Genomic DNA, 20,485 nt, shown 5'->3' with positions numbered 1-20,485 from the left:
ATGTCAGAATGTGCAGGGACACACATCCAACTGGTACCATGTCAGAATGTGCAGGGACACACATCCAACTGGTACCATGTCAGAATGTGCAGGGACACACATCCAACTGGTACCATGTCAGAATGTGCAGGGACACACATCCAACTGGTATCATGTCAGAATGTGCAGGGACACACGTTCAACTGGTACCATGTCAGAATGTGCAAGGACACACATCCAACTGGTACCATGTCAGAATGTGCAGGGACACACATCCAACTGGTACCATGTCAGAATGTGCAGGGACACACGTCCAACTGGTACCATGTCAGAATGTGCAGGGACACACATCCAACTGGTACCATGTCAGAATGTGCAGGGACACACATCCAACTGGTACCATGTCAGAATGTGCAGGGACACACGTCCAACTGGTACCATGTCAGAATGTGCAGGGACACACATCCAACTGGTACCATGTCAGAATGTGCAGGGACACACATCCAACTGGTACCATGTCAGAATGTGCAGGGACACACATCCAACTGGTACCATGTCAGAATGTGCAGGGACACACGTCCAACTGGTACCATGTCAGAATGTGCAGGGACACACATCCAACTGGTACCATGTCAGAATGTGCAGGGACACACATCCAACTGGTACCATGTCAGAATGTGCAGGGACACACGTCCAACTGGTACCATGTCAGAATGTGCAGGGACACACGTCCAACTGGTACCATGTCAGAATGTGCAGGGACACACATCCAACTGGTACCATGTCAGAATGTGCAGGGACACACATCCAACTGGTACCATGTCAGAATGTGCAGGGACACACGTCCAACTGGTACCATGTCAAAATGTGCAGGGACACACGTCCAACTGGTACCATGTCAGAATGTGCAGGGCCCACATCCAACTGGTACCATGTCAGAATGTGCAGGGACACACATCCAACTGGTACCATGTCAGAATGTGCAGGGACACACATCCAACTGGTACCATGTCAGAATGTGCAGGGCCCACATCCAACTGGTACCATGTCAGAATGTGCAGGGACACACATCCAACTGGTACCATGTCAGAATGTGCAGGGCCCACATCCAACTGGTACCATGTCAGAATGTGCAGGGACACACGTCCAACTGGTACCATGTCAGAATGTGCAGGGACACACATCCAACTGGTACAATGTCAGAATGTGCAGGGACACACGTCCAACTGGTACCATGTCAGAATGTGCAGGGACACACGTCCAACTGTTACCATGTCAGAATGTGCAGGGACACACGTCCAACTGGTACCATGTCAGAATGTGCAGGGGCACACGTCCAACTGGTACCATGTCAGAATGTGCAGGGACACACATCCAACTGGTACCATGTCAGAATGTGCAGGGACACACGTCCAACTGGTACCATGTCAGAATGTGCAGGGACACACATCCAACTGGTACCATGTCAGAATGTGCAGGGACACACGTCCAACTGGTACCATGTCAGAATGTGCAGGGACACACGTCCAACTGGTACCATGTCAGAATGTGCAGGGACACACGTCCAACTGGTACCATGTCAGAATGTGCAGGGACACACGTCCAACTGGTACCATGTCAGAATGTGCAGGGACACACGTCCAACTGGTACCATGTCAGAATGTGCAGGGACACACGTCCAACTGGTACCATGTCAGAATGTGCAGGGACACACGTCCAACTGGTACCATGTCAGAATGTGCAGGGACACACGTCCAACTGGTACCATGTCAGAATGTGCAGGGACACACGTCCAACTGGTACCATGTCAGAATGTGCAGGGACACACGTCCAACTGGTACCATGTCAGAATGTGCAGGGACACACACTGGTACCACCCAGATGTCAGTTTATTCATGTACCTTCAGGAGGAATAACAGAGGAACCGCACAACACAGAGAAGAGGTGCTCCAGAATTAGTATTTTATGGGGAAGGCAAGTATTTTGTCAGGAGAGGTGGCAGGTGGCGAAAAATTTGATTATATATATTGGGCTCACAGTGACTTCTACGTAATCCTCATTCTGTCATAAAGTCAAACTTACATGAGATAATGTTCCCATATCTGTTCTTATTGCGATTTTCATCCTCTTTTGCTGTATCCCAGGATGCTGTCTGACCTTCAGGGAGAGCCTGGAAAATAACATTGTTAAGTAAATAATTTTATCTCCTTCTTTTAGGGACTGCCATGCTTTCAGGTTTGCTAATGCAGTTTTTCGAAGCCAAGACCAGGAGTGGATGATAAATGGAGAAAGAATATAAAGGACAACAGGCTGAACTGGATGTCTTTTTTCAGCCTTTCAAACTATGTTAGGCCTCATGCCCACGACCGTTCCGTTTTTTGCTGTCCGCAAACCGCAGATCCGCAAAAAACTGAAGCCGCCCGTGTGCCTTCCGCAATTTGCGGAACGGAACGGGCGGCCCATTGTAGAAATGCCTATTCTTGTCCGCAAAACGGACAAGAATAGGACATGCTATATTTTATTGGCGGGGCCACGGAACGGTGCAACGGATGCAGACAGCACACGGAGTGCTGTCCACATCTTTTGCAGACCCATTGAAGTAAATGGGTCCGCATCCGAGCCGCAAAAACTGCGGCTCGGATGCGGACCCGAACAACTGTCGTGTGAATAAGGCCTTACTATGACAGATATGACTTGGTTTTTGGCTTCCAAAACTGCATCAGGAAACCTGGGAGTGTGGCCATACCCTTAATAACTTTTACTCACTTATATAGCGCCAACATATTCCGCAGCACTTTACAGACATTAGCATCACTCTGTCCCCAATGGGGCTCACAATCTAAGTTCCCTATCAGGATGTCTTTGGAGTGTGGGAGGAAGCCGGAGAACCCGGAGGAAACCCAAGCAAACACGAGGAAAACATACAAACTCCATGCAGCTCCATATTGCCAGTGGTCAGATTCAAACCTAGGACCCCAGTGATGCAAGGCACCAGTGCTAACCCCAGAGCTAGCATGCTACTCATATGCAAGCTAGCTCTTCACCCATTTTTTTTATACGTCTATATCAAGCGTTTAGAAGTTTTGCTGGGGAAAGCAAAATGTGGGTAACCAGCTAAAACAGTGCTGGAATACCTCATACAGGACTCACAACCCCATATTCACACCTTATGCCAACTTCTTCCACCTAATTTAATACTCAAGCTTTCTCATAATACAGTTTCCAATTTTTTTTCCAGTGTTTCTAAATTTGTCCCAACAATTTTCTGTTCATTTTTGGTCATCTGGCTACCTTCTAACATTGTAGAGTCTCTCTAATGACAGCATTTGGCACTGCGGCATGTTTTATTACCGTGCTAATTCCACCCTAAAAGAGAGGCACTTCAATTATATCAGCTGCTATTGTCTCAAGCATGTAATTCTCTGTTTAATGCAGCTTGTACACCCACAAAATATCAGCATTGTCATATTATGGGACAGTAAGCCCTCCATGATCACCTGTATAACTCCACATTAAGGAGCCATAATACTGCATCCAACAGAGCACCTCTATGGGTTCTGATTACAGCTTTATATTACCACTTAGGATGGCTTCACATCATCTTTCTGTCTTACGTTTAATGTATAGAAGAAACATATACAGGAAATGGATGCCTCAGTGGCATTTGTCACCATAGATTTCCATTGTAAAAAAAAATGATGCGTTAAATGTAGGGCAAAAATGTGATGTGATCATGGTTGTCTGTACATGATCCCTTGTGCAATAACCCTCTTTAAAGTTGACTCTGTCAATTATATTGTTAGAAAAAGTTCCCCACTTTCCAACTAAAAGGTATCTTCCCTGTTAATGCATATTAGCTCATAGCCACCCAACCTGAGATTCCCACCTATAGACAGCGCTATTTCAGGGTCCATGCTTCTCATCAGTACAGAGCAGGGTACTGGTTAGCCTGGATGAGATGCCAACTAGCTATCCACTACCCTGCAGAGGGGAACAACCCCAAAACAGCTGCCTACAGATGACAGTCTCTGGTTTGGATGGTATTAACTAATTTGCATACTTTTTTCCCACGGGGCATTGCTTGAAAAATAAGTCTCAATACACCGCTGTGTCTGTTCATTGAGAAGCAGTACCCCCTCCCACAAACTTTCCAACTTAAATAACTATATTATCAACATTTTCTCATATAAGAGATACCTCAATTTTATTATTCCCATGAGCAACTTACTCGATGATTTCATTGGAGAAGATTTATTAGGAATAACATTTCCTAGACCTTTTAAACAGACTTAAGACTTAAGACATGACTTGGATAATAATGAAGCCAGCATCTCATCTGCAGTCAGCTGTTTTGGGGAGACTGCTTATCATCAGTGCGGAGCTTAACTGGATGAGAGGCCTAGGTCAGGATTTAGAGAGTTCTTTCTCTCCTTATAGAGAGCACCTAATCGGTATGAGGAGTCTTATAGGCCAGGCAACGCTCTTCTGGAATTCTGGGAAGAGGGTATGCAAACGAGCTCTAAGCAAGAGGCAGAGCTTGCTAAGAGCTTATTTGCATTAAACAGAATCTCTTACCAGACACTCTAATGTATGCCAGCTAAGGGCTAGACTTGAGCTATAATTTATACTACTTTCTGGCGTAAGTTATAATAAATCCAGTGGGTTGTGGAGACATCAGCTTTTACACCCCACCCATTCTCTCACAACTTAAAAAATGTGGCACAAATATGGCTTGTTCCATAATTTGAAACTTTTAAGGCAGCAAAAGTAGAGTTAAAGGGGTATTCCCATCTCAGACAATGAGGGCATATCGCTAGGGACCAGCACCTATAACGACAACAGAGCAGGGAGAGCTGTGGCTGCGGGACCCCAGATTTACCTGGGTCCATCCACCACCAAGCGCTGCTCCCATAGAAGTGAATGGGAGCGTACCGCGCATGCGCAGCCCATACTCCAATTAATTTCTGTGGGGCCGACGGAAATTGCCGATCCAGCGCTCAGCTATTTTTCGGCGGCCCCATAGAAATGAATAGAGGGCGGCTGCGCATAAGCAGTGCGCCCTCCTTCACTTGCAGGGCCCCGTTCTCGATATAGGTGCTGGTCTCAGCGGTGTGACCCGCACCTATCAGACAATGGGGACATATCCTAGCTATATGCCCCCATTTTCTGAGATGGGACAAGCACTTATTTTTCATTTCTATCATCTTTTCACTAGTGTAAACTCATCCCCTGTATTTTTGTATAAAAGAACAATTTTAAGACACACAGACACATGCACTACCTGTCAGAAATGTATGGACTCACCGAGAGAAGCCTCCCATCAGTAGCTGCCTGGGTACAGCTAAATTGGATATTCTTTTAGTTCTTTGCCATGCTCCTCTGCTCTCTGCTAATTATGTCATTATTTCTTTAACCTAGCGTTCTCTGCTTCTTTTCTTCTCTCCCGATTCCCCTCTTTGATATCATTTTTATGTTGCCTTCTTGTTTTTCAGCCTAGCTGCCTGAAAATTGGTTAACAGGTGCTAGCTCTAGACTAGCGGAGACAAGAAGGCCTCGCCGACCGTTTTGTGTTTATTGAAGCTGGACCTTTTATATAGGGATAGACAGGTAATGAGCGGTTAATTGGGAACAATGCTTTGATCAGAGGTCTATTTGCCTTTAAAGGATCCAGCCTCCTAATAGCAGTTAATCTCCCAGCAGAGAGGCCGTGAGCAGTAACAGCTCATTTCCATCCCACTTCAAAGCAGCCGAGGGGAAAACAGACAGTATTATCAAACAGCAGGGTCTTGGAGGGGGGCTTTTGTCAGCTCATACGTTATAAATTATGTCACTGGAATTTTCACATCTCCCAGTTCTCTCTTTTTTTTTTTTAGCTTTGTATCTTTTCTCATTCCTCACTTTACTTTGGGTCCATCTGTAACAAGGTTCAGGGGCTGAGTTCACATCTGTGTTGCAATTTCTGGTGGTCTATTCCATCATAGGAGCAGAAAAAAGAAGAGGATAGAGTCACACGATGGACACTAGTGAAGCCCTACAGACCCCATTGATTTCTAAAGGGCTCAGTTATGTTGTGGTGGTCATCATTTTGGCTGGTAGAATAGCACTAATCAAAACCTAGTCTTAGGGTATGGCCACACAGTTAGGTTCCCTGATGCAGTTTTTTTTAAGTCAAAACCAGGGAGGAATTAAGAAAAAAGGAAAAGTGGTATCTATCCTTTATACTTTCTCCCCTTTTAAGATCCACTCCTGACTTTGGTTATCAAAACTGCTTCAGGAAACCTGACCCTGTGGCTGTACCCCTATATACCCTTCAACAAACTGTCCACATACCTATACCACCTTCCAAATCACCATTAGTTTCTGATACTGTACAGAGGTGGACATACAACGAAGAGGGCCATTGTGTTGGAATAGTGAGTGGGCTCCCTGACTGTTGACTTCACTGATAATGATAATCTATCAGTTAGTCCTCATTAAGACAACTGTAAAGTGAGTTTTGCACCCACATCTCTATGATCCTGTGAGTTCAGGTCAGTAGACCTGCAGTCGGGTCAGGTCAATCATCTACAACACAGGAGCAAAACTTGTGCCCGTAAGATGCTTGTGTAAGCTGGCCTAATTGTAAGACAAGGGAATCTTAAACCCAAATCCTTAGTTGTTACGTAGCAAGCTGAGGACAAATAATTTTTTTTATTTTTATGATGGTTACCTATAGGCCCACCGGCTACAGTTCAGGCGGCATATTTGGTGTGTACACCTCTGGTCTTCTGTGAGGAAGATATGCTATGCACCATGTAACAGGATAGCACTGAAATCTTCCCTTACAGCCTATGAATAATGTAAAGAATCTGCAGTTTGAAATCTAATACTTGTAAAGTGTGTCCAATCAGATAAGGGGGATATTCTAAGTTATTTAGCATGTACGATGGCTTCAAATAGTTATAAAATTATGCAAATCACTTTATCTCCGATTAGCTGGAGGCTGCAGCTATTTCAAAGAGATGTGAATGCATAAATCCTCAGTGGAATACAGTATGCATCCGAGCTGCCAAAGAAGATGTCAACAACAAAAAATGGCATCTCAATCTTAGGAAGTCCACTAAAAAAAAAAATGGACGTGATACTTAGCCGGCTGAACCTGGTCTTGCATAATGGCAGTAGCTATGCACTGTTATAACAGTTTTTTTAGAAGAAGAAGATAACACAGGTTCATTGTGGTTTGGTATGTATTATTCTAGTAAATGATAAAAACTTTGTGCGATTGGATTGCGAGCAGAATGTACCAGATGTGTCCATACAGGTGTAGGCGATGTTCCTACAAAAGAACAATGTTGATTGGGACAGTGGCCTCTTATGTAAAAAGTAGATTATGATATAGCTGGAGGCTGAGGTTCTTCTTTCAAAAATGGAAGTGTAGTTGGCACCAGCAATCAATTAAGGACATGGTCATGAACAATCATAGGAGTCTTGCCAGCATTTATGACTGAGCACACACATATGACTGAGAAATAAAATAGATAATGTCCTGTTTACCTAAGCTGATGAATGGCGAACAATTCCATCAATGTTCAGTGTAAACAGGCCAAGTGGTAGACCAGCAACAAAGCAAATGAAAAGATGTGGGAATTAAAATCATCTGTTGTAAGCAGGGCATCTCCCTGGGTAATCAAGAATAGGCTGTCAACAGTGAAACTGTATTTACCTGAACGATTGAACTACCATAACTATACAGTGCCTATGAGTACCTTGAGATTTACTATTTTGCTGATAACCACTATGAAAATCTGCCAGTGTAAATGGGATTAAATGGACATTTATGGCATGTCGATACGTTTTACCATAAATGTCCAATAAGTGTGGTCCCCACCTCTGGGACCTGCTCCTATCTCATGAACAGGGTCACGTTATGAGTGGAGAGCACAGCACGCATGCGTAGCTTACTCCATCCATTGCTATGGGGCTTATGAAAATAGCCAAGTGCTCTCCATTCATAGAGGAGTCTTGAGAAAAGAATGGATACCAGAGGTGGATCCACACCTATTGGACAGTTATGGCATATTCTATGGATATGCCATTATTGTCTACTTGAGACAACCCCTCTAACTCTTAATTTGGTGCATGCCACAATGATTGTCCAGTTAGACACTGCCAATCTCCGGATACACCTGGCCCAGGTTTTCCCCATATTCTATTATTTCATGGCTTTGCATGAATTTAAAAGAAAGCATTGCATTGCAAAACGTATCAAGATTCATCTGGATCAGGCATGCTCAACCTGCGGCCCTCCAGCTGTTGTAAAACTACACCTCCCACGATGCCCTGCTGTAGACTGTAGACTGATAGCTGTATGCTGTTCGGGCATGCTGGGAGTTGTAGTTTTGTACACCTGGTTTTTAGTATACAAAAGTTGCAAATTTTGGAACAAATGCAGTTTTGTGAAAAACGTCATATCTTTTTTTTGCCGTTTTACACCATTACCACTTCTGAAAAGTGGTTAAAAAGGTGGGCAAAGTTTAGTATTTAAATGAGCTGTTAGCCAGATTTATCATTACAACTTTTTGGAAAAGCCACAGATCCTCACCAGCTGAGGGGGTAGTGTTTATCAGATGATGATTTGTCCGCCATTTACTACTTTATAATTTTCTCAAAAGTGTTTTGTCTAGCACGCTCATCTCAAGGCCTCTTGCACACGACCATATGGCTTTTTCAGTATTTTGCGGTCTGCAAAAAACGGATCCGCAAAAAATACGAATGACGTCCGTGTGCATTCTGTTTTTTGCGGAACAGAACAGCTGGCCCCTGATAGAACGGTACTATCCTTGTCCATTATGCGGACAATAATAGGACATGTTTTATCTTTGAACGGAACGGAAAAATGGAAATACGGAAACGGAATGCATACGGAGTACATTCAGGTTTTTTTTTGCGGACCAATTGAAATAAATGGTTCCGTATACGGACCGTATATGGAACGCAAAAAACGGAACATAAACGGAAAAATGAAACGTTTGTGTGCAAGAGGCCTAAGGTGTACATTTCCTTTAGATTCTTGGAAATAACCTCCATAAATTCAGTCTTCCCCCCATATTGCCTTGAAATAGCCCTTAGGCAGACGGTATGGGAGAGAGCTGATGGAAGAATTGTTTCAGCAAATTCTTTTTGCAGTGTCCATCATCTGAAAGACTTATCAAATCATTTTCTACAGGATTCACTCTGGTCGGCTTCAATGCCATGAAGCATTTCCATAAGGATTTCATGTGCTCTCTATACATAGTGGCTTATTTAAGCTCATTACCACAGTCCTGACGACCTAATATGACAAGAAGGTGGACAATTTTGCAAATTCAGCCAGTTCAGCTCAGAAGATCTCTCCTCAAAATTTATACTAGACTAAGGCTAGTTCAACACTAGCGTTGTGAGATCTGGCAGGCTGTTCCAGCAAGGAATAGTGTCGATAGCGAATATTCTAATCGCAAATTTTTATTGCGAATATCGGCACTTTGAGAATTAGCAAAAATCTAGAATATAGTGCTGTATATTCGTAATTGCGAATATTCTAGTTATTTTTTTCCATCAGTACTACTGCTTCTTGCTTGTGGGCCAATGAGAAGGCTGCAATGTCTGTCTGAGCTTAGCAACATCCCTAGCAACCAATAGGAAAGCTGCCTAACCCTTACTATATAAGAACCTCCCCAGCAGCCATTTTGTGTAGTTTTTTGCAGTTCTGAGAGAGAGAGAGCAGTGTCATTGCTGTGTCTGTGCTTTACTGTGTCATTACATTAGATAGTTATCTTATATATATAATACAGATAGTTAGCGGGAAATAGTCAGTGTAGGTTATTTCCTGATATAGTGTAGCTGGTAGGTTCCAGTGCAGGGTGTTAGGTAGTGTGATAGGTTCTGCTGTCCATACATACATGCTACAGACATAGTGCTGTGATGTCACAACAATACTTAGTGCACCAATCAGTAATATGTAGTCAGACCTGCTAAAATGTGAAGTTGCACGTATTGCGCAAAATTAGTGCCGATTTGCGCAATCGCGAAAATAATGACTGGAGATCGCGAATTCTAGATTTCGCTAATTTATTGCGAATATTATGTGAAAAACTCGTGAAATATCATGAATACGAATATTGCCTATGCCGCTCATCACTGGCAAGGAATAGCCTGCCCACTCTCTCTGATTCTCGGCATGTTTGCCGGGTTGCGGCAGATCTCCGCCAGTCCCCATTAGTTTTTAATGGGACCAGACGGGAATGCTTTGGCTTCCAGCAATGCCGGATCCATAGAGACTCGGCAGGCTGTTACTTTATGGAACAGCCTGCCAGATATCGCAACGTTAGTGTGAAACTAGACTAAGGACATGATGTTAAACATAGATCATACTTTTGAACTGTATCTTAGAGTCCACACAGGCCACATTGTTGCACATTTGTGTCTGACTGTAACACTAGATGTGCAGGATCAGGTTAGTGTAGTGGCGCACCATGTTTCTTTCTGGTACTTTTTTTGGATTGTAAAAAGCGGCATGACAGTCATGTGTTTTTTTTAACCATTGTTTTTGGGGGGGATTTTAGTCACATATTTTTCTTGCATTTTTCACACTTTTTTTCCTACAGAAAAGACAAATACAGTGATACCATATACATATATTTTTCTTTTAAAGTTTTACTACTTTTGAACAATTAAAACATCTTTCAAAAAAAAATATAGAAAGGGGGTCATTTATTAAGACCGGCGTTTTAGGCTACTTTAACATCTGCGTTTTTGCTGTCCTGTTTTGCATGGGATCTGCCATGGGATCTCAAAACCACAGCAAAACGCTTCCATTCCAATAATACAACTGGCTGCATACATTCAGAACAGATTCGGTTGTATTATATCAAAAATGAAGAAGCCTTGCCAAAAAAATAAATAATCTGGCACCATTGACTTAAGTGGTTTTTGGTGCCGGATCTGGCTTCTTCAGTTTCCCATGCCGCACACAAAAACTTGATTTTGTGTCTTCCATGAGAACACAACAAACCGTAACAGAATATATTCTGGTGCACTCCGTTCCAGTTTGTCTAGTTTTGTCCCCATTTACCATGAATGGACAAAACTGAAGCATTGTGTTGCGGTTTTGAGACCCTGCGCCGGATCTCAAAACTGGACAGCACAACGCATATGTGAAAGCAGCCTTAGAAGCCTGTCCTAATAAGCCCTATAGCTGGCGGTGGATCTGCCGGAATTATGTAGAGGTGCTGGCCTCTACATAACTTTGGCGGATCCACCGCCGCTTCTGAATGTAAGACAGCTTCCTAGCTGTCTTACATTTAGACCATTTTCTGCTGGCCCACCCCTTTCCCTGCACATGCCATGCCCACTTTTTTAAACCTGGCATTAGCTGGGAAAAGTCGCAAATTGCGGCGCAAAGGACCTAATATAGGTGTATTTCTGGTTACTAAATGACCCCCAAAATGTTTTTTTGCATTGCATCCCAAGACCCATTTTCTTTTTCTTTCTACAGTTTTTCCCATTGAAAAGCATTGTTTCCATGGAAAAGGGATATTTTTACTTGTAGATTTTTTTATTTAATAAAACTATAACATTTATTTCCACAGTTTATTAGTCCCACAATGGGACTTTGATATTCCCTCCTTTGATTGCTCACATAGCACACTTTGCTAATTATGCAGTACAATGTACCTTATACAGTCAGTGGGATACTGACTTGCTTCTCTGGCATACACTGCAGGCAGAACTGAGGGCCGTCATTAGGTCCCAGGCTGCTAAACAAAGACATTAGCAACCCCCAATTTAATTTGCGGTTAGAGTGAGCCCCCTACCTCTTAGCCAATTAGATGCTGCGGTCGCTATTGACTGAGGCATTTAAGGGCAAAACAGCCTGAATTGGTGCTTCTGCTGATTCAGGATGCTAGAGCAAGAGCCTGGTTGTCATGTGAAAGCTGAGCTCCAGCTCTTCGCTTAGACTAGGCCGCCATAAAAATTTGGTGGTCTAGTCTAAGGCCAGATAGTAACGGCTGTAAAAAGGCTTATGTGCCTTCGCCAACAGGCTAATTATGTAACTTTGGAATTCAATTGGTTGCAGGGATGACTATATATACACTCCTAACTTTCCAGAATACAATATTTTTCGTTCCACTGTAACAAATTGGATTATTTTGTCAGGTCCATTACATCAAATTTAAATTAAGATCCATTTTAATGACAGGTTGCAATGTAACAAAACAAGAAAGACACCAAAGGGGGTGAATACTTTCACAAGACACTGTAGTTAGTTGAACACTGACGTTTCCAGCAGAGGAATACCCTGTGCTCAGCTTTATATTCTGAAATAAAGCAGAATTTTGCTTATTATAGTTACTTTATGCACCTGCTTCTTGATTCTTCAGTGGTCTCCAAGTGTTTTCCAATGTCCCATTTATCTGCGCACGGAAATTAGCGTTCACCATCTTAGAAATAGCCATTTATTTACATCATCGATTTCTACTTATCTGCATTCTTTTATTAGAGCCAACATTACGTTTAGCAGCGGTTCGTTGACACTTGAACTAATCTGCACTTGTTTTATTGAAAATCACATTAATCTGACCAAATTAACGGAACAGGGCCTTATCTGGGTCTTTCAGCTACCGAGTATTTGTGTTTTGGCACTTGAATTTTAGAGAGAAAAATCTGTGCTGAGATTTGAACAGGGCCACGGTGACAGTATAGTAATGCCCAGGGTGCCTTAATAATTCAAGAAGCGTCGTATTAAAATCCATATGGAGAGAATTCAGCAGCGCTTCTTAATGGGGACCCGCGCTTGCCACATACAACTATTTATTGCTTTCATGATTTCTGACTCAGAAACACAATGTCGCTGATCCTCTTGTCACACTGGCCGCACAAAATCCATGACATATATTTAAGGCCTGGTAATAAAGATGTCTGCACGCTGTGTGAACGCCACAAACACAGCATAAGCAATCATGGTTTTCTAAACCCGGTTTCCTTGACAACAAATAGAATTCGGGCAGCGAATAAATGCAGCTGAAGCCTCTGAATCGTCTCTGATTGTAAGCAAAGAAACACGCGGTTTGTGCTGAAATCCCCCCACCCCCCATTAATTCCCTCAATATCTCCAAATAGAAGCTCTGCTGAGAGGACCGACTGATACATATTTATAAAGTTATTCTGTAATGCTGAGTTACCGGAGGAAGAATGATGCAGAACGGCAGAGTGAAAGGAGGAAGAGCAGGATGAAAAAAGGGAATGAGGAGAAGAGAATGGAGGGAGACCGGTAAAAGAAGAGACTGGTAGATGATGAGATATACAGAGAGAGAGAGAGGAAATGGGCAATGAGTTATCAGGGAAAGAAGAATGCAGAATGCAGGAATGAAGTGGGGGTGAGCTGGATGAAGAAGGGGAATGGAGAGAAGAGGAAAGAGGAAGACAGGTAAAAGGAGAGACCAGTAGCTGATGAGATATAGAGAGAAAGAAACAGAGCATCAAGTTACCAGGGTAAGAACGACGCAGAACTCAGGAATAAAGGAGGGATGAGTAGGATGAAAAAAAGGAATTGGCGAGGAGCAGATGGAGGGAGGTAAAAGGATAGACCAGTAGATGATGAGATATAGAGAGAAAGAAACAGAGCATCAAGTTACATGGGGAAGGACAATGCAGAACTCAGGAATAAAGGAGGGATGAGTAGGATGAAAAAAAGGAATTGGCAAGGAGCAGCTGGAGGGAGGTAAAAGGATAGACCAGTAGATGATGAGATATAGAGAGAAAGAAACAGAGCATCAAGTTACCAGGGTAAGAACGACGCAGAACTCAGGAATAAAGGAGGGATGAGTAGGATGAAAAAAAGGAATTGGCGAGGAGCAGATGGAGAGAGGTAAAAGGATAGGCCAGTAGATGATGAGATATAGAGAGAAAGAAACAGAGCATTAAGTTACCAGGGTAAGAACGACGCAGAACTCAGGAATAAAGGAGGGATGAGTAGGATGAAAAAAAGAAAGGAATAGAGAGAAGAGGACAGAGGGAAAGTGGTAAAAGGAAAGACCAGCAGATGATGAGATATTTAGAGAGCGGAACAGGGGGCGAGTTAACTAGGGGAAGAACGATGCAGAAAACAAGAATGAAGGAGGGATGAGCATTATGAAAAAAGGGGAATGGACAGATGAGAACAGAGGGAGACAGTTAAAAGGACAGAAGAGGAGATGATGAAATAAGGAGAGAGAAAATGGGCATCGAGTTACTGAGGGGAGAACAATGTAGAATGCAGGAATGAAAGGAGAATGAGCAGGATGAAAAATGGGAATAAGAAGAAGAGGACAGAGGGAGACAGGTAAAAGGAGAGACCAGTAGATGATGAGATATAGAGAGAGGAACAGGGCATCGAGTTACTGGAGAAAGAACGATGCAGAATAAAGGAATAAAGGAGGGATGAGCAGGATAAAAAAAAGAACAGGAGAAAAGAATGGAGGGAGACAGGTTAAGGGAGAGACAATGAAATGATGAGATATAGAGGGAGAGAGGAACAGGACATTGTAGAGGTGGATAGTGTGGAGGGGAGTGGGCTACTTACAGAACACTCTGACCATAAACCGCAGAAAGAGAGGGGCACAGGGAAAAAAGTCTGTATGGGAAATATAGAGATGGGTTGGTTACAGTGGAGGATCTGGACATGAATATTTCTGAAGGCATCACAAGTAGTAAAATAGAAAGGAGAAAAATAAAAAAAATATGACAGACCTCTTGGGGACATTGAAAATAATTAAGAAGAGAATTTTGCAGAGAATAGGGTTGGGTGGGTTACCTCCTTCCTCGTGTAGCCTTGTGAAACATAAAACAAATAAACCATTTTTCCCATAATGGTTAGCAGTTCATTTTCATATTTTCCATTAGTCTCACTGCTGAAAACTTCATTTTTTTTTAAAGAGACATTGCTCAGTCAAGCATTTCATGTTCTACAATGAAATACTGCCTGTGTTTGCATCTCCTAAGGCCCTCTTTTTTCCCTGGTATTATTTCTTGTGCATTTACAACAGAACGTCCTTTGAGAAATAGTGTTAATGCAAACACACAGGAAAATACGGCACAACTAGAACTATTTGCCTTTGATATAACTCGACTGAAGAATGGTGGTGAGCGGCGGCACAACAAAAGTGGAATGGGGAATTGAAACCAGAGACGTAGGAATGAATGCAGAAATAGAGATGTAATGAAGAGAAAAATCACAGACAACGGGGGTGAAGAGATTGAAGCAGAGATTACACAATGAATCTCTAAGCCTCCCTGTTAAGCTATTAATAAAATAGGCCCACTTCCGCTGCTGCATAATATACTGTACAACAGATGCTATAGGGTAAAGAGGGGATGATGGCAAGATCATACTGTACATATGGGAGAGATGTATATATACAGTACAGACCAAAAGTTTGGACACACCTTCTCATTCAAAGAGTTTTCTTTGTTTTCATGACTATGAAGGCATCAAAACTATGAATTAACACATGTGGAATTATATACATAACAAACAAGTGTGAAACAACTGAAAATATGTCATATTCTAGGTTCTTCAAAGTAGCCACCTTTTGCTTTGATTACTGCTTTGCACACTCTTGGCATTCTCTTGATGAGCTTCAAGAGGTAGTCCCCTGAAATGGTCTTCCAACAGTCTTGAAGGAGTTCCCAGAGATGCTTAGCATTTGTTGGCCCTTTTGCCTTCACTCTGCGGTCCAGCTCACCCCAAACCATCTCGATTGGGTTCAGGTCCGGTGACTGTGGAGGCCAGGTCATCTGGCGCAGCACCCCATCACTCTCCTTCATGGTCAAATAGCCCTTACTTTCAAAGTTTTCCCAATTTTTCGGCTGACTGACTGACCTTCATTTCTTAAAGTAATGATGGCCACTTGTTTTTCTTTACTTAGCTGCTTTCTTCTTGCCATAATACAAATTCAGTAGGACTATCAGCTGTGTATCCACCTGACTTCTCCTCAGCGCAACTGATGGTCCCACCCCATTTATAAGGCAAGAAATCCCACTTATTAAACCTGACAGGGCACACCTGTGAAGTGAAAACCATTTCAGGGGACTACCTCTTGAAGCTCATCAAGAGAATGCCAAGAGTGTGCAAAGCAGTAATCAAAGCAAAAGGTGGCTACTTTGAAGAACCTAGAATATGACATATTTTCAGTTGTTTCACACTTGTTTGTTATGTATATAATTCCACATGTGTTAATTCATAGTTTTGATGCCTTCAGTGTGAATCTACAATTTTCCTAGTCATGATAATAAAGAAAACTCTTTGAATGAGAAGGTGTGTCCAAACTTTTGGTCTGTACTGTATATGTAGTTAGCATTCTACACATTCTTTCACCTATTATACCCCTCATTTGAAATATTAATTCATAACAGTGTCTAATTTTGTACATTTTAATAATATTTTTGTAACAATAGATTTTGTAATTTTCACATGTCAGCAAAGTCTTTATCACACGATTTCTTGAACAGAACAATGAGTCACACAATTGACCCCTAGATTTAATTAGTGAAGATTACGAAACATACTGTAATAGCGTATCGTTTTATTCCACTCTGCAGATATCTGCAGGTCTAGTGTGCTCAATTTGAAGCTGCCAAGGAGACATTTTTGTTTTGCCACAAGATATTAATATGTGGTTGACCAAATTTACTAATGTGTCTGTGTCTAAAATCTGTCTTAAAAGTGGTGCAAATTGGCATCATTTTAGCTCACTTTGGGGCAACTAGGGTTTCTACACTTTTTTCGACTTCCTTGAAAAAGGGACTGGGTTTATTGGAAAGGGGGCAGAACATTTTGCGGAAAAACTGCCCCACAATTCTGGCGTTAAATGATATCTCACAGTAAGCCAACCAATAGTTGGTATAAAGTCAGAGAAAGGATATATCCCTGCACCAGATTTATCATCCAGGCTGGGCCTCTGTGATAAATCTGGTACAGTTCGAGACAATCTGTCTAAACTTACGCTATCTATAGAATTAGTAAATCTGGGCCTGTATCTACATGGGGATCAATCAAAGAAAGTGTCCGGAGCATTCATACTGTACGTTGGGGGGTCATCACACCGGAGAGCTGCTTCTCTGTCACTGTGCCTGCAAAAGGTAGCAGGGCGGGATCATTGACGTCACCAATGAATTTAATTCTACTGACAATGTTGTCGCTTTTTCAGGCCCAAGAGTCAAAAATGGATTTTTTTGTTTTTATCATAGGCTCCATTTTAGTAGTCAGTGGAAGACATTTGCTGGTGACCATGTTGTAGCTTGTTTCCTCTAGGTCAGTTTTCTAGAACCCAAGCTTCACCAAAAACTTGACTGAAGTTTACCATTAACATTAAAGGGGTTGTCCGAGTTATGAAAAAAAAAAATATATAGCACTATAAATCTGATGGGCAACAATATATAACTAAGCTAAGCAAGTTTTAGGCCAAAAATATATATATATATTTCCCCATTTCCTTGGTTTTCTTCTGGCCCTTTGTTTACCTGCAATAACAACAATCTCTGCCCTTCCTCCTGCTCTGCAAAGGGAGTGAATTCAAGTGCTGCCCTGTGTGACACGTCTGCCTGCTGGGAGACTCACCAGCATGTTGTATGTGTAGAACTACAAGCCCCAGCTTTACAATGACACTGCTGATACACACAGGATCTTCTTCCCCTTACCTGTTCTTGTGAAATGCTCTGCAGAACTTGTCTGTCAGCTCCTATGCCCAGCATTTGTCTCCTCACTGCCTGCAGCTACTCAGTAAAGCCTTCAGCCCTGAGTCTGTGCAACTGAAGGGGTTAATGTTTTTCCTCAAGAATCCAGGGAGAGAGCAATAAGCAGCAGTGCAGGGGGGATTAGCCAGCACAGTGACTTCTCCTGTACAGACACATATCTGCTCTCTCAGGCTTGTGCATGAAACATCATCAGAGCAGGGAGAGAAGCTGACATCACAGGTCATGTGACCCTCAGTGAAATCTGAGAAAGCAGCAACTGGAGATAAAGTAAGTGAATTGTAAAGTACTTTCATTTGCCTAGTTAGAAACATACAAAGAACAAAAAAATAACTCAGACAACCCCTTTAATGGTCAATGACCATGGTTACTTTCTGAAACTCATCTTAAAAATATAATTTTTAAAATTATAATTTTTGTGAAGAGATGTTGTAATCTCTTTAAAGATATGAAAATCCTCATTGGTTTAAAACGCTGGGCATGGCAGAAACATAGCTGACATAGTATTATCTTTTATAATCTATTTAGGCAAACAAATCAACAAAATAAGCAATAAATTGACTGCAAAGCGAAATGGGATAGATTTAACATAGCACTCAGGGATTTAGCAAATGTATTTATAGTGCTTAACAGGAGAGTTTGAAAAGGGCATTGATCTATTAAAAGGACAACAAGTACTAAATAGGGGAGGGTTGGGGATATAGCATAGTTTTATCCTGTACAGCCTTTTGTAGGTTAATCTGTAGACTAAACCTCTCTGCGACTGTTTTAATGGCTCCCTCCTGGGGGCAGATGATAATCGCCCTCGATAGTCCTAATGGACAAGAGATGTGCTCTTATTAAGCTGGATAGGGACAGTCTCTGCTCCCAGCTGTGTTGGATTAATAATTACCATACAGTAAAATGCCTTTGGATATCAGAGAATAACTTCAAAATAGGGAAAGAGAGAGAAGGTAAAGTGTTAAAGGAAGGGCATCTCCTGAAAATGTCGAAATGAGCAAGTGATAGATGAGAAGTAGAGGCACTAACTGTACATCAATTGTAGAACATAAAGAGGTTTTCCAGGATCAGCGTATGGGTGGTGACAGAAAGGGATTGGAATGGAATGAGAAATATAGGAAGGACTTATACTTCTTATACTTCTTCCTGCTACATTCACTTCTGGCTTTTGCTAAAAAAAAACAGCATCAAAAACTGCCCTAATGATGGTCTATTCTTAGGATAGAAATTCAATATCAGATCAGTGGGGAATGAAATGACAAAGGAGCAATATCCTGCAGGGCTGCTACTTGGTAGATGGCATCCAGGCAGAATAAATGTGAGATAAACAGAGGAGCATCACAACCCCTTTGAACAACGAGGCACTAAGTGTGTGATCTCCACAGTGTTATGATCAGTGGGTGTGGAACCACTGTGACAACCAACCGGCTTGACTTTGGACTGAACGTAGCGGTGTATCCTGGCAGTCCCCTGGTATTCACCCTTTATATATGGATGCAGACTTCCTGCAGGGGAGCCACCAGGCCACCACCTCCTGGAGTAGTCCCAGAGTGGTTGCTAGCTGATCCACGGGGGTCCGAGACACCAGTGCAGGGCACTGTGGGGTCAGGCAAACGCGTAGTTATTAACAGGCCAAGGTAAGGGCAAGTAGAGTCCGTACAAATCCGTAAAACAAGTCCTAAGGTAACTATGGTGACCAGGAATGGGTCAGGTCAGGAGGCAGAGAGTCAGAATCAATGAATCAGGCAGAAGTCAGTACATGGGCACATAAGTAGATTATTGCGCATCTTCACAGGATCTAGCAAGCTAGTTAACTTTCTAGATTGCTAAGGGAGAGAATGATATACACAGCATGACCTATATAGCAGAAGCTGATTAACACAGTAGAAACAGCCTAGCAGCTGTACACAACAAAGGAACCCTTAACCACTTCACATCCGGGCCATTTGCCCCCTTCCTGACCAAGCCTAATTTTGCTAATCTGACATATCTCACTTTATGTGGTAATAACTTTGCAACGCTTTTACTTATCCAAGCCATTCAGAGATTGTTTTCTCGTCACACATTGTACATCATGCAAGTCATAAATTTGAGTCAATATATTTCACCTTTATTTATGAAAAAATCCCAAATTTACCAAAAATTTTTAAAAATGTGCAATTTTCAAAATTTCTATTTCTCTGCTTTTAAAACAGAAAGTGATACCTCATAAAATATTTATTCCTTAACATTCCCCATATGTCTACTTTATGTTGGCATCACTTTGGAAATGTCATTTTTTGGAAATGGACGTTAGAAGGCTTAGAAGTTTAGAAGCAATTCTTAAAATTTTTAGGAAAATTGCCAAAACCCAATATTTAAGGACCAGTTCAGGCCTGAAGTCACATAGTGGATACCCCCATAAATGACCCCATTGTAGAAACTACACCCCTCAAGTTACTTAAAACTGATTTTACAAACTTTGTTAACCCTTTAGGCGTTCCACAAGAATGAAAGGAAAATGGAGATCAACTTTTTAAATTTCACTTTTTTGGCAGATTTTCCATTTTAATCCAAATTTTCTTTAACACATCGAGGGTTAACAGCCAAACAAAACTCAATATCGGTGAGCGCTGTGTATACAGCGATCTAGAAGGCAGGGACACCTGGGAACTGTCCCTGCCTTCTCTAAGGGTTGCCCCTGCTGTCACTGACAGCGGGCAACCCGATCTGCAGCTGCACGATTAGCGTGCAGCTGCAGTCTCTGAATGGACGTTCA

The 20,485-nt window shown here is 42.2% G+C and overlaps 1 protein-coding gene across 1 annotated transcript in view; it reads right to left on the bottom strand.

The window, feature by feature from the left end:
• Positions 1-20,485, bottom strand: part of PTPRT (protein tyrosine phosphatase receptor type T) — a 429,759-nt gene that overhangs the window by 36,749 nt on the left and 372,525 nt on the right. The window contains exon 21 of the mRNA XM_040436598.1: positions 2,062-2,149. Coding sequence (XP_040292532.1) covers positions 2,062-2,149 — 88 coding nt within the window. The remainder of the gene's footprint in view (positions 1-2,061; positions 2,150-20,485) is intronic.

The sequence above is a fragment of the Bufo bufo genome, chromosome 6, assembly GCF_905171765.1.
Source record: "Bufo bufo chromosome 6, aBufBuf1.1, whole genome shotgun sequence".
Classification (NCBI taxonomy): domain Eukaryota; kingdom Metazoa; phylum Chordata; class Amphibia; order Anura; family Bufonidae; genus Bufo; species Bufo bufo.
Note: the sequence above shows the minus strand (reverse complement) of the source record. Positions and strands in the feature narration are given on the sequence as shown.